This window comes from Lissotriton helveticus, chromosome 1_1 (genome assembly GCF_964261635.1).
Source record: "Lissotriton helveticus chromosome 1_1, aLisHel1.1, whole genome shotgun sequence".
Classification (NCBI taxonomy): Eukaryota; Metazoa; Chordata; class Amphibia; order Caudata; family Salamandridae; genus Lissotriton; species Lissotriton helveticus.
In genome coordinates, this window is record NC_136057.1 from 699,048,345 (window position 1) to 699,062,565 (window position 14,221).

At 40.7% G+C, this 14,221-nt stretch overlaps 1 protein-coding gene across 1 annotated transcript in view; it reads left to right on the top strand.

Moving 5' to 3' along the window:
- The window catches only part of LOC144770536 (transient receptor potential cation channel subfamily A member 1-like), a 231,394-nt gene that overhangs the window by 57,899 nt on the left and 159,274 nt on the right, over positions 1–14,221 (top strand). The window contains exon 2 of the mRNA XM_078655142.1: positions 7,796–7,915. Coding sequence (XP_078511268.1) covers positions 7,796–7,915 — 120 coding nt within the window. The remainder of the gene's footprint in view (positions 1–7,795; positions 7,916–14,221) is intronic.

The following is a 14,221-nucleotide window of genomic DNA, read 5'->3' on the forward strand; positions in this document are numbered from 1 at the left end:
TGAATGGTGTCTGTGTCTATGGCTGTAGAACGAATAATCCCTTTTTTCCCTATTTTTAATCCTCCAGACATCGATTAAATTGAAATCTTTCATAATATTTTTCAATTCTCTTTTCGATTTGTAAGGAGGGGAAAAAATTGCCCTGGAGGTACGGTCTAAACTTGGATCGAAAACCAAATTAAAATCGCCTCCAAGAATGACAGGTATACTCATATCGGAAAGGCTAATTTTCAAATTTAGAAGGGCCTCTGGAGAATCTAAATTAGGTCCATAATATTTTGCTCAGGGAAATCTAACATTGTCCATAATCAGAGAGACAGTTAGCCATCTGCCTGAACAATCTGTTTCATACCTTTCTACTCGAATACCACAATTAGCCCGAATAATCACTGCCACTCCCTTAGTGCTTCCACTTTGTCTAGAACAAAGCAAGTCTTGAATCCACTTTTGGTTTTTAAAAGCTTCCTTACATTCTAATGATTCAAGATGAGTCTCTTCTAACAAGAAAATGTGCGCCCCTGATTTATGCAAGAACTCGCAAATTCTATTCAGCTTCTTTCTTTCTCTCAGGCCATTCACGTTCCATGTTATTATTTTTACTTTAATAGTAGTACTACACATTAGATTTGAATGAGTATTTCAAATATGTCTCGACACTAGGCCTAACATTTAGTAGAGGTTTCTCCAGGTACCGTGGTGTATTGTTACTCATTGTATTATTTTTCCTTTGCCCAGCACAGGTTTGCATTGTTATGCAATGCACTACTGTTTGTCTATCGTAACGTGTGTGATTCTAGCATTATGACCAGCATAGCATTTTGAAAGCGGTGGTTGGGATTTGAACCTACCAGCCAGCTGGAACAAATATTACCCTTTATTCTATGTTGGCTTTTGTATCGTGTGGTCTGATCGTACATCTTTTTGTATAAAAATCATACTCGTTTTATCAAACTCATGTGGAGTCTATTTGTGGTGTCACCAGGGGGTTGCTGTGGGCGTGGTTGCACATACAGAACACTTGTGCCTTGGAGATAGGCCTGGCTGCTCGTGCCAAGCTACTAAGGGGTGAGCAGGGCTGTCTCAAACGGTGTCCTTACTTGGTCTAACATGGAGTGGTGAGCCCCGAGTTGCGCACTTGGTGACAGTAGTGCGGGACTGGGACTCCGGCTTCCAACAGCACTCAATCGGTTTGTCCATGCCCGACCACCAGAAGTCAACTCTTACTTTACTTTTCCTCTCTGATATACCCCCTTGTCCCTCATGAAGCAACGTCAGCGATCTATCTCTTAAGTTCACAGGTACCATCAGTCTTTCATTTCTTCTCATAATACCCTCCTCGAGTGACAACTCCTCCCAAACTTGTTTCAATACCTCCACATTCTAATCACACCTCCACCTTTGTGCACTTGGCAGGGCTTCAATTAATCTAACCAACTTGGGATCCTTTGGGACAGCTTCTTTCCATTCTGTTTATTCAGTGACTTCTCAGAAGTCTGAAATTTCCGCCACCATCCATTCGTCATCCACCGCCTCACTCACACTCTCAATATGCAAAGACAAACAATCTGCGTTGACGTTCTTTACCTCTGGCACTTACCTCAATGAAAATACTCTACGAGACTCAACTTAGGTTTCAACCACTCACACAACAATGTGTGACCTAAATAGTCAACATCTTGTGTGCCAAATTAACATTTCTCCAGACCTGTTGTGAGACCTGCATCCTCCAACATCTGTTACACCCCAGTTAAAATCATAACCCGTTGAAAGTTCGCTGATGCGGAAGCTTACCCGAAGGGCATGTGGATGAACTAGAATTCCCCCCTGGTGTTATATAGGACGTGAGATGCCTGGAACTTTCATGTAACCGCACCTGATGGTAAGCATTGGATAGTTCCAGCGCAGTGAAATACCTACCCCCTCTCACACTTGCAAGCATTTCACCAAAGCGGGGAAGAGGATGGCTCTTTCTCCAGATGCAATCATTGAGGTCTCTGAGGTCCACACATGCACATTTTACCATTAGGCTTCCTTGCAATTACAATTGGAGTAAGCCACTCAGATGCTTCAATAGGCTCTATCACATCTTCGCCACATTGCCGTCAATTTGTCTTTCAACAAACCCCTTAGATCCAATGAGACGTTTCTCACCTTATGCACTCTGGGAACCACCCCTTCCTCAACATATTCCAGTGTTTGAACTTCTTCAAACAGCCTTATTTCTAACAGAAGAGTTCAGAAAATCTGCTCACCAATGTATCCTCACTCTGTGGAACAGTCAGCAATACCTGTTGGGAATGATTATGATTCAATACTCTTCCTAACAAACGCTGCTCTCTCCATCTTCACAAGGGTCTCCCTTTTTCCACCACATACTCTTTCCCTCGAGCAGATATTCCTTGAAAACTCATCTCTATCCAAAGCAGGTAGTTTTCTCCCACAGTAACCCCCAGGTTCTACTTCAGCAGGAGTCAAATGCCCTAGTTCCAGCTCCTGCCATGTGGGCAACTAAAGTGAACAGGGAATATGAATTCCCCAACACTTGCTCGGTCATGTAAATGACACATTTTGGAGGATGATAACTTTCTCCTCAAACTCAGGCTTATTCACCACTACTACCTCCACACAATCACCCTCACTCCAACTAGATTCATCCTGGCGATGTGCTTATCCATCACTGTTTACCAAATTAGCAGACTACTTGTACCTGGGTTTTATCAGGCATTCTACAGACTCTCGAGAAATACCTTAGTTTTTTACATTTGAAGCATCTACTACTTGCAGCCAGACAATTCCTTGCTTCTGCCATATGTCTGCTACTGCCACACCTAAAACATGTTCTGTCTTTGTCCCCCTCTTGATTTTTTTGCTTCTTGATGCTTTCTTCCTCAGGATTCTCCATGACCTTTTTTACAATGCACACCTCATTAAACTTTCCTGCATCACCATAACTTTTGGCTGATGCTCCTCCCAACTCTTTTACATATTGGAAGGTATTTTCCATACATTTTGCTACTTCTATAGTTTTATCAAGGGTGGGGTCCTTCAAGCCTAGCAATTTTTTTTTGAATTTTCGTGCTACTTGTTCTATTGATCATCTGATCTCTAATAATCTCATCTCTGAGATCCATAAACCTGCAAGTAACAGCTAATCTTCTTAGTGCTGCCACATATTGATTGATTGATTCACCCTGTAGTTGGGCTCGGGAAAAAAACACTTGTGTCACTCCACAATGCTCACTTTTTCCCCATAGTTTTCCTCCAAAGCGCACAGAGCAATTGCATACACATTTTCTTCATCATTGTCTGATTCTGAATCTGCATTCTTTCCCTCTACTGACGGCCTAGGTAAAGCTTTTAACACTTTCCTGTCCTCTACCCTTAGACAATGCCAATTTCCGTTTTTTAAACAAATACATCGCCCCCAATGGGCTCCAAGTATGTCTGGAATGCATATTTCCAATCCTTCCACACCATACTGGGTTGACCAGGATTTTCTAAAAATGCTAGGGGTGATGCCATGGCTACTGAACCCAAAAATGAAGTCAATTATGTGTCTCCCAAACAGCAAACACTTAAGCTCCTTGCAGAAGTAAGACTTTGTATACAATTTTCCAGTCAAATACCTTGTATGTATATTCAACAAAACTGTTATTGGACCCACAGCGCAACAATAGACAAATCCCTGTCACCGCTCAAGTTGTGCCTATCAGTGGTGCTGAAATTCAAGAATTGTAGCTGCAGGTAGAACGATAGACTGCCATCACTCAAAGTGTACCTAGCGCTGAGGCTGAGAAAAGGAAGTAGTAGTTGCAGGTAAAACATTAGGCAGTGTGCCCATCACCAATCACAAACACTTACAGCATGCCTATCGCCGATGCGCAACTCAACCACGGCTCAAACACAACCACTGGTGCCCATATGGAAACTGTCGCAGTTACTCCCCAATTCAAGATGGTGTTGCTACATCTGGATGCAGCTGACGTCCACACACCACTTCCACCATTCTTCCTTAAGCTCTCCTTATGATGTGCGCACCCTTTCGCAACAATGTGCCGTAGTCTAAGGCACATGAACATCCCAGCATGTATCTACAAATGAATCATCAGCAAAGTTCTAGGCTTGGGCCCCAATTCAGATGTTGCCCCACAATGTTTACAGTTCCAAAGGTGAGAAGTGATCGGAAATACATTACATGTGGCCGATGACTATTAGCCCTCACATTGAAAGTTAGCGTCTCACACTACTGCAACAGACCAATAAAGTCAGGTAGCACATACACCAATACAGTCACACAGCATGTACCCTGGGCTGGTCCTCAGCCCAGTGACTTTGGAAGTATCCACACTTCTCCGTCTCATGCTGTCTGCATAGACCCTCTTGTGCCCAGCACTTCTGCCCAAAACAAACAGACAAAAGTTGAACCAGAGGCCGTAGTGTCCTTATTTTTCCATTGAGCCTGAATAGACAAACGTCCTATGCCCAATCCTAGATTCACATAAAAAATAACCCTTTACTGCACAACATGCCGCATTATCCTGTTTACGATCTTGTCCTTTGGCGCCACTTTTATGAAGATAGGATACTATAGTTGTAAAGTGTATACTCTTTATTCAGTTCGATGAAACTGCCCTTGGTCAGTGCCTGATCTCTGTAACCGTCTGCTTTACAGCTTCTCAGAATCTACACACCGGATTCCAGAAGTGGAAGCTTAGAGAACGAGATGCAGGTGTAAGGTTACATTAAAAGATAAACATGACAATCTCTGTAAATTTCATTGATTTCACTAGAATAGCTAATATTTGCAAATAAAGTTTAAAAAACTTAAAACAGCAACAATGTTCACATTGAAATGTATACTTGTATCATGTGACAATATCAACTTAATGTATCTTCAAACACAAGCACAGCGTTAGAGCAACAGATTACTTTACATTTGTTACTTGTATTCAACCTTAGTTACACACTTTACTACATTCTACTTTTTCAGTACAGTGTTCTTCAACGATTTTGGCCGTTTCCGGCCGGTATTAAGGTTTTCAGATGTAGGGGCATGTTATTTTAAGAATCGGTAATTTTACCGATTCGGTAAATATACCGATTCAGTAAAATACCGAATCGGTATATTTACCGAATCGGTAAATCCATATGTAGCTGACACTCCTAAGAGTGCCACAGGCCCTTAAGAGTCGGTATTTTACCACACAAACCTATTGTGTGGTAAAATACCGAATTCAGGTGTGCATGCACATCTGTGCATGCAGACCTGTGCCATGTGACACACAGACATGCCCTTAGGGCATGTATGTGTGCCACATGTCACACAAGCCTGTACTTGGGGTGCTAGAGGGTGTCAAAGTGACACCCCCTGCACCCTTGCAGGATTCGGTATTTACCGATTCGGTAAATACCGAATCGGTATTGCCCATTGATTCCTATGGGCTTCCTTAATTCGGAATTACCTAAATCTGCCCCCTTCCCATTTACAGACTCATACCGAATCGGTAAAATTCGGTATTTAAGAGTCTGTAAATGGGAATTACCTACATCTAGGCCTAAATCTTAAAGTTAAATTTAATTGTTTTAGATAACACTGACTTATCACCTATCTCAGCACCAAGAAACGATATGTCAAGTACATGCAGCACATTCCCCATTCAGTACAGATGATAAAGTCATTGAGAGCTTTTGAGGTTTGTTACTGTTAATCTTTATATGGTGACGTTTGTGGAGACTTGAATGTTATCTTTTTAGGGACCTGGTTAATCTTTACAAGTGAAGGAGGAGATCCCGAAGCAGTCTTGGAATGGGAAGAGTTTTTTTTAATAGGACAGCAGATAGACTTTATATCCCAACTGTGGGCTTAAGGAATTCCGGGTGCACGGGCTGAGAACTCTGATGGTTTGCCCATATATTTTCAAATGCTTCACCAGCCCTCGGTAATACATCTCATTCAACTTGATCTCAGAGTATGGTCAGGTGTGTATGAAAGAATCAATTTCTTCAGATGTTCTTGAGCTTTTGCATCAGCGGCTTTCTAGAGATTGCATAATTAGTAAGGATTCTTTAAAGGAGACCTAGTAGAAAGCTTTTAGATCTAATGAGATTGCTATGGTTTCATGCATAGATTAACCTTACAGTTTTGCAGCCTAGAATTAGGATTTCTTATCCTTGGGCCCTGCCTTTGATGGAAGTGCAACAGGCTAACTATGGGAGTCCAGAAGCCTCAGGAGATCCAACACCATGCTACTCATCCCGCTGAAAACACATAGGAAAAAGAACGCAGCCAAAACATTTGCTGGAAACGCTCCTAAAATCTGGAACTCCATTCCCCCCCACATCAGGACGACCGCCTTGTCTCCAAAATTCAAGATCTTACTCAAAGCCCTCTTCCTCGAACGATGATCACAAGGGAACAGATAGCAGATGTCACCGTCCCGAACCAAGAAACTCTTCTGAACATTGAATCTGCTCAGAGACTCCTTCGATTTGTTCTACCCCCTCTCCCCTTCCCTCTTCCCCTTCCCTTATATGTGCGTTCGTTACCCAGCCACAACCGTCATGTTATTTCAATTATCTGTACCTCTTTTTGCTCTTACTGTACATGTTGTGAAGTGCTCTGATACTCTCGGGTCCAGATAGCGCTATATAAAACTCCTAAAATAAATAAATAAATAAATAAATACATTGTAGTTTAGTTGTAGGGGTGATACGACGCTTTTCAGAATCATCAGTTTGTTGTTGGTATTTTTTGACTCTGCTTTGATCTGCAATGTAAAGAGCATATCTATATTTTTACTTTCTGTCAATCGATTTTTTACACTAATTACTGAGGTTACTGTAAATAAGTAATTACCTACCAAGAGCTCCCTTCTGCCAAAAGCTCTGTTTTGCTGCCATTCAAGCATAGGCTGCGCTTCTTCATCAAAACAAACCTGAATAGAATCGCAATTGACAAAGAGAGGGTGTTGTGTTAAAGTGTCATGACCGGGTTATTTTGTAGGAGGCTGGGCCCTCTTTCCCACCCCTTGAATACATGTTTCATTACTGGATCTGCAGCATGCCCATGTGTAGTGTCATATTACAGGGGTGGTCTCACTTCAATGTTAATGGACTTCTTTTGCCAGGTGAGAGGATGGAGATACTGATGGAAACCATTAGGGTCCCTATCAAGGTGACTTGTAATGTTTCAACACACTGTCTTTGGACTTGATGCTAAGGGAAAGTGGTAGGATCGAAAGATAGTGGTTTAATATTACCTTGTGGTGGAACTAGTCATTGCTATATTGGGGTCACTGGATGGTAACTTAAAACAGCAGGGAGGTCAATTTAAACCCAAGTGACGGTCAGACTGTGCAGAGTACTCCTTCATGCATGGAAGTATGCATTTTAGTCATCTTGCAATTCGAAGTTGCTAATCTGGCATTGGTCCCCACCCAGATGCAAAGCTGGGTATCATCACCATGCATTTGGAAATGTAGTTAGTGATGTGTTATGTCCTGAGCTAGCAGCCTTAAGCAGATGTTGAAGAACAATGAAAAGAGTGAAAAGCTAGCACACTTGGAATATGTGACCAATGATGTGGGTGCAAGAATTCTGCTTTGCTTGCTCGAGAAGTGACACCACTGTGGGGTCGTACAAGTATCTCTAGCCATTTTACCTGGCCCATCAGGATTTCATGGTCCACTGTATCGTTATCAACAAACAGGCCAAGTAGTATCTTTTACAGCAATGTAAAATATAATATCCTGCTGAATGCTGTTAGCATCCTAACATAATCTATTTTCTGTATTAGTTGTTGTTGTTTCACGGCGCTGATATAAACTGGACTGATGCCGATGGCAATACAGCTCTTCACATGGTGTGCTATGGCGAACCAGGAGCAGCATCCCGCTTGGATTGTTTGCAACTCTTGGTAATGTACCTTACCTTCTTTAATTGTAATTGTTCATACCGTTGGTAGCCATCATCACTTGATAGGTCTGCCGACATATGACTTTTCTGGTGCATCTTCAAGGTCACGGCTTATCATGTCATAAAGAACAAACGAATAGAGTTTGCAAATAAGTACGTTATTTATCTCATTTAAAAAAGATGCATAATTATCAAGAGGAAATAATCTGATTACATATTGAGGAGGTAAAATGTATCTTCAAAAAAACTCAGGAAATAGCATCTGATTTTTTGTATGATACTAAGGTTACTTCAACAAAACATTTTTGCATTAAGGAAAATCTCTTGTACAAATAGATTATTTGTAATATTGTGAGGTCAATGTTGTGAAACTGCTCAGAGGGAACCCTAGACTTTCTGCTTTGTAGGATATGACATCATCTTAGCAATATTATAGGCACAACACATCATTAGTCATAGTACAGAAACTATTTTTAGATTTTTAAAACTGCTTAAATATTTTAAGAGCTTTACTTTGATTGTATTACATTTTATTTACAAACACGGGCCTTCAAAAGCCATGGCTATAAATTAATATTTTTCGGTTTGACTACATGGATCTCAAATTTACTATTAGATATGTAATAAATGCATGGCAAGGTCCAACAATATGAGTATTGTCATCAAAATGACTAGAGTGAAGCATGACTTGTATATGATACGTTATGGATTCCTGAAGGTAAAATCGTACCCACATTGAAATCTAAATATTTACAATTTTACATTTTTAAGGTTCTCATGTAACTCTACATTTTCTTAGCCTTAGGATCCGCTCAGAGGGAATGCAGGAATTCAAATGCATACTTCCTGTAGACAAATGGCCCCTTACACTACTGCATGCCCCATTAATTACCTACTATGACTAGTAGCTTTATAGCTATAGAAAACATATTTGATGCTCTTTCCAGCTTTTTTAGTGTCTCTCACTCCAACAGTTCACATAGATAAAAAAAAAACATGTAGTTGTTTACAGTTTTTCGGTTGGCCCACTGCCCGACAGGTCAAAGGAAGAACAGAGGACTGCCCACCAATAACAGAGATACCACCAAGCAGGCAGGGATCTTTGCGCCTTCAAGAGAGCTGCTAGTGCAGCGTCTCTATTGAATGCATTGAAGCTTCTCCAAACGGATGTGCTCTGAGCGATTTCCATGCCTAAACACATCATGCCCCACCTAGTAGGGCAGGGTGACTGTCATTCTGACCTCATGGTCAGGTGGTGGATGGGTTGTCAGGTGAAAGGCTTATGCCAGCTAAGCCACTTAGGCTACCTCAAAATTACCCTCTAGTGTCTTGTCACCAACATCAACCTCCCCTATGGTTTACTAGACCTGGGTGAAATGTAAGTTACATTTGTTATGCAAAACTCCCGAAATTAAGCCATTACATCAGCTCACAAAATTGAGTGTTGCTGTAAAATATACTGTAAATGCAACATTCACAGGACAAATTTGCCATGAATGCACAGGAGCAACAGAACGCAAGGGACTGTTGTTGATGCTTTTGTTTGTAAATCTTTTAGGAAAAAATACACCCTGGAGTCAATTTTTAATGTGAGGTGTCATTTCATGCTACAATCTAATGCATAATATTGTAATTTGTATAAATGTGCTTAATTTCACGTAATTTTGTTGAAATCATGCATCACCTCACTCTTCTCCTCACACAACAAAAGTAGCTAGACTCCTGCCACCCTCGTCCCCTGCCCTCATCCCTCTCTCTGAGTACTTCCCTGATTCCCCCAACCATTGCCCAATACTACTGGATCTCACTCCTACTCTCTGTGCACTCTTTCTCCCTCCCCCCCACACACACACACACTCTGTCTCCAATTCCCAGTTTATCTGTCACACACACTTTCACATTGACTTCCTTCTACACGCATAACCATACATACACACATGCACACACACTTTCTCTACTAGAACACAGGCAAACCATCTATACGGCGTATTCCACTCTTTCCTTTGAGTCTGTTAATACATGTAAGATAAAGCGATAGGCAAGAGTGGTGGCAGATATTGACACAAGCCATGAACTTTTGAAAAATTGTTTCCACTCTTCTCAGCAACACTACAAATCAACTACTTATCAGAAACAAAACTGATTACTTGTGCGTTATTTAGTGTTTGATGGACAGGGTACTCAACCACAAATGAAACGGGTTACCCTGACCATCAAACTTACAGATCACCTGCTTTATTTAGTGTCAGGTAACCATCATGTTTCCATTACGGGAGCCCCCAATATACCTATAGAGATGCATTTGTTTCTTTATGCACTTCTAAGTAAATGACTCGTGTTCAGACTACACTCTGATTTCTTGATGTGCTTATTAGAGATTAAATAAATAGATTCATTATGTCTGGCTGTCTTTATAAAACATACACTTAGGCTTTCCTTTTTTCAGTTTCTATTTTTGGGAAATTCTGGTGGTGTTTTCTCAGTGTTTTCCAGTGATTTCAATACCTCAAAAAAACAGTGCTTTTCAGTGGTTACTCATTTTCGCGCCATTAAAAACAATTGAAACGGTGTTTTACCGGTGTTTATGGAGCGTTTTGCTTTTATTATTGCTTTTTCCATTTTTCTTCAGAAATTCTATACTGTTCTACATTTCAGAAGCTTAAAACAGCCATGAAATACTTTTCATTGTCCTTTGATTCTGCAGCTCAGATTTAACAAGCATTTGCAATGCAATAGGTTTCGCAGTTATGCGAGTTTAAGGTATTGGCATTGTATATGACAAAGCCTTTTATTTATGTTTTAAAAACGAAAACAAAAATAAAAGGCATTGTTATTTGCAATGTCAATAGCTCAAACTCACATAAATGCCAGACCTAATGCACTGCAAATGCTCGTTTTAAATGAAAGCATGAATTGGTCACTCAGCAAGTTGGCAGTTACAGTCTGTGTTCCAGAGTCACCACCCCTCTTCTGTTCAGAGAGTGTTGCACTCCACGAAGGACATGGTCACCTGACTAGTGCAGTGTCTGCTTCTTAAGCATGGTTCTGGTAGCCTACCAACTCTGATTAAGGACTTGGTAAACATCAGTTGCATATTTTGAGTTTGCAGTTCAATGAAGATGGGGAATCGCGCACATTTAAAATACAAGCATTGGCATAGCCAATAGGTCTCACCTTGAGGAGCACAGGGTTATGAGCGGGGTCGGCAATTGGGTTGGTACGGGTGAAAGTTTGTTGGGAAAGGGGCTCTCGTCCATGTATTGAATAAGAAACATGGCAGACTCAAATGAAATCCTTCTCAGTAGGGAGCCAATGTAATCTATGAGTGAAAACAGACACATGCTCCTGTCTCCTCAAACCAAGTATTAACTGGACGACTGAATTCTGTACTACCTGAATTTTGGACAGCCCAGCATTTGAAATGCCAAGATAGAGACTATTACGATAATCCATGCTTGACAGAATGATGGCTTGTACAGCTAATTTCTGACTCTAGAATGGATATTTTCCCCCGTAGTTTAAAATGGAAGAAGTCAGTTGATATGCGTATTGTGTCTTATTTTCCTTTTTATTGTGCAACACTGCATCCTTAGCAGTTGGAATATTATAGCCCTTCAGTCTCTGGGGTATACAACCATTACAACGCAACTTTTACAACGACCTACCATTACCACGCATTTTTTACAACGCAGGATCCATTACAACGAAATACCATTACAACGCATGTATTTACAACACAGGTACCTTTACAACGCATACCATTACAACGTAAGTATTGGTAAGTATATAATTTTATTAAAAATATTATACGTTTGGGTTTTTGGGTAAAGGGGTATTTTTAGGGTTTAGGGTCAGTTTTGGGTTTTTGGGTAAAGGGGTATTTTTAGGGTTTAGGGTCAGTTTTGGGTTTTTGGGTAAAGGGGTATTTTTAGGGTTTAGGGTCAGTTTTGGGTTTTTGGGTAAAGGGGTATTTTTAGGGTTCAGGGTCAGTTTTGGGTTTTTGGGTAAAGGGGTATTTTTAGGGTTCAGGGTCAGTTTGGGGTTTTTGGATAAAGGGGTATTTTTAGGGTTCAGGGTCAGTTTTGGGTTTTTGGGTAAAGGGGTATTTTTAGGGTTCAGGGTCACTTTTGTGTTTTTGGGTAAAGGGGTATTTTTAGGGTTCAGGGTCAGTTTTGGGTTTTTGGGTAAAGGGGTATTTTTAGGGTTCAGGGTCAGTTTTGGGTTTTTGGGTAAAGGGGTATTTTTAGGGTTCAGGGTCAGTTTTGGGTTTTTGGGTAAAGGGGTATTTTTAGGGTTCAGGGTCAGTTTTGGGTTTTTGGGTAAAGGGGTATTTTTAGGGTTCAGGGTCAGTTTTTAGTTTTTGGGTAAAGGGGTATTTTTAGGGTTCAGGGTCAGTTTTTAGTTTTTGGGTAAAGGGTATTTTTAGGGTTCGGGGTCAGTTTTTAGTTTTTGGGTAAAGGGGTATTTTTAGGGTTCAGGGTCAGTTTTGGGCAAAGGGGTATTTTTAGGGTTCAGGGTCAGTTTTGGGTTTTTGGGTAAAGGGGTATTTTTAGGGTTCAGGGTCAGTTTTGGGTTTTTGGGTAAAGGGGTATTTTTAGGGTTCAGGGTCAGTTTTGGGTTTTTGGGTAAAGGGGTATTTTTAGGGTTCAGGGTCAGTTTTTAGTGTTTGGGTAAAGGGGTATTTTTAGGGTTCAGGGTCAGTTTTTAGTTTTTGGGTAAAGGGGTATTTTTAGGGTTCAGGGTCAGTTTTGGGTAAAGGGGTATTTTTAGGGTTTAGGGTCAGGTTTGGGTTTTTGGGTGAAGGGGTATTTTTAGGGTTTAGGGTCAGTTTGGGGTTTTTGGGTAAAGGGGTACAGGGTAAAAATTAAATACAATTAAATTTAAATTACATTAAAATTAAGTAATTACATTAAATTAAATTTAATTAATTAAAAAAAAAAAAAAAAAAATTAAATTAAATTATATTAATTTTAATTAATTTACATTAAAAAAATATTTTAAACGTACCAATACTTATGATGTAATTGTATGCGTTGTAAAGGTACCAGCGTTGTAAATACATGCGTTGTAATGGTACTGCGTTGTAATGGATCCTGCGTTGTAAAAATTGCGTGGTAATGGTAGTCGTGGTAAAAGTATGCGTTGTAACGTCATACATCCGTCTCTGGTTATACTGATTGATGGCTCAAGTAGTCAGTGGACCATATTATGGACCACATCAATTGAAGTAATCTACAGAGGAAACTTAGCTAGCACATTATTATTATCACAATAGGTGCAACTGTAACAAGCCCACAAAGACTCTCTGAACCACAAGTAAAGTAAAAAGCTGACGTCTAATGGTTTGAATAGTGCTATTTGCGACCAACACCCTTTAGGACACTTCATTAGTCAAAAATTAATTGTGAGTTTCCCCTGAATGTGCTTTCACACCTAGCTAAGAAATAAAATCATAATAAAAACTTTGACACATCCAGTATGTTGCGCTGCTGGCATTTCAGTGACAGCAATCGGTTAAATTCATGTGTGGCACGAAATTGCCTCAGCAAGCTTTTCCTCAGATGGATAGAAGTAAATATCCTAAGCAGGGAAAATGTAGAATCCAGGACTGCCACAGGTATCGTGCTGCACGCTGCTAGCCATGATGTATGAGTTGGACAAACAGTTTTACAGTGAACCCCTTACAAAGGCAATTCCGACGAGGCAAGCATCTTACATGACCGACCTTTCCTGTCCAGCATTATTAATTTAAGCTGCAAACGTGCACTACGTCATCGTCTCAGCGGGAGATGGCACATGGTCACCCAGGGGCCTATTAGCAACAAATAGCGATATTTATCGCTAAATGCGCTTAGCGCCTTTCTATTTAAACACCGCCTATATTATAGCAGAGATAACGTGCTTTTAGCAACGTTTATCTCCAATGCGATAAAATATCCGGCGATATCAGTGAAATGAGAGAATATCGCTGGAAATCCAGCGATATTCTCGCATTAACGCCAATGGGGGCTCAATCTGATAATCCACCCCCCATTGACTATACAGGTAACTCAACCTTTTAGCAGGCCTTAGGTTACAGCAATAATCGCGCTTAGCGCAATTTTTTTATCGCTTCGCCTGCCTTGCTAATAGGCGATAGCTGTGTTAGCGACTGTTTTCAGTCGCTAACAGTTTGGGTACGCCCACTTTGCATGTCATTAGCGATAAATATCGCTGACATGCAAAGCGGGCCCCAAACCTGTAGCTATCGCCCAAAAGCTGTCGCTAACTGATGTTAGCGACAGCTTGCTAATAGAGCGATGAAAAT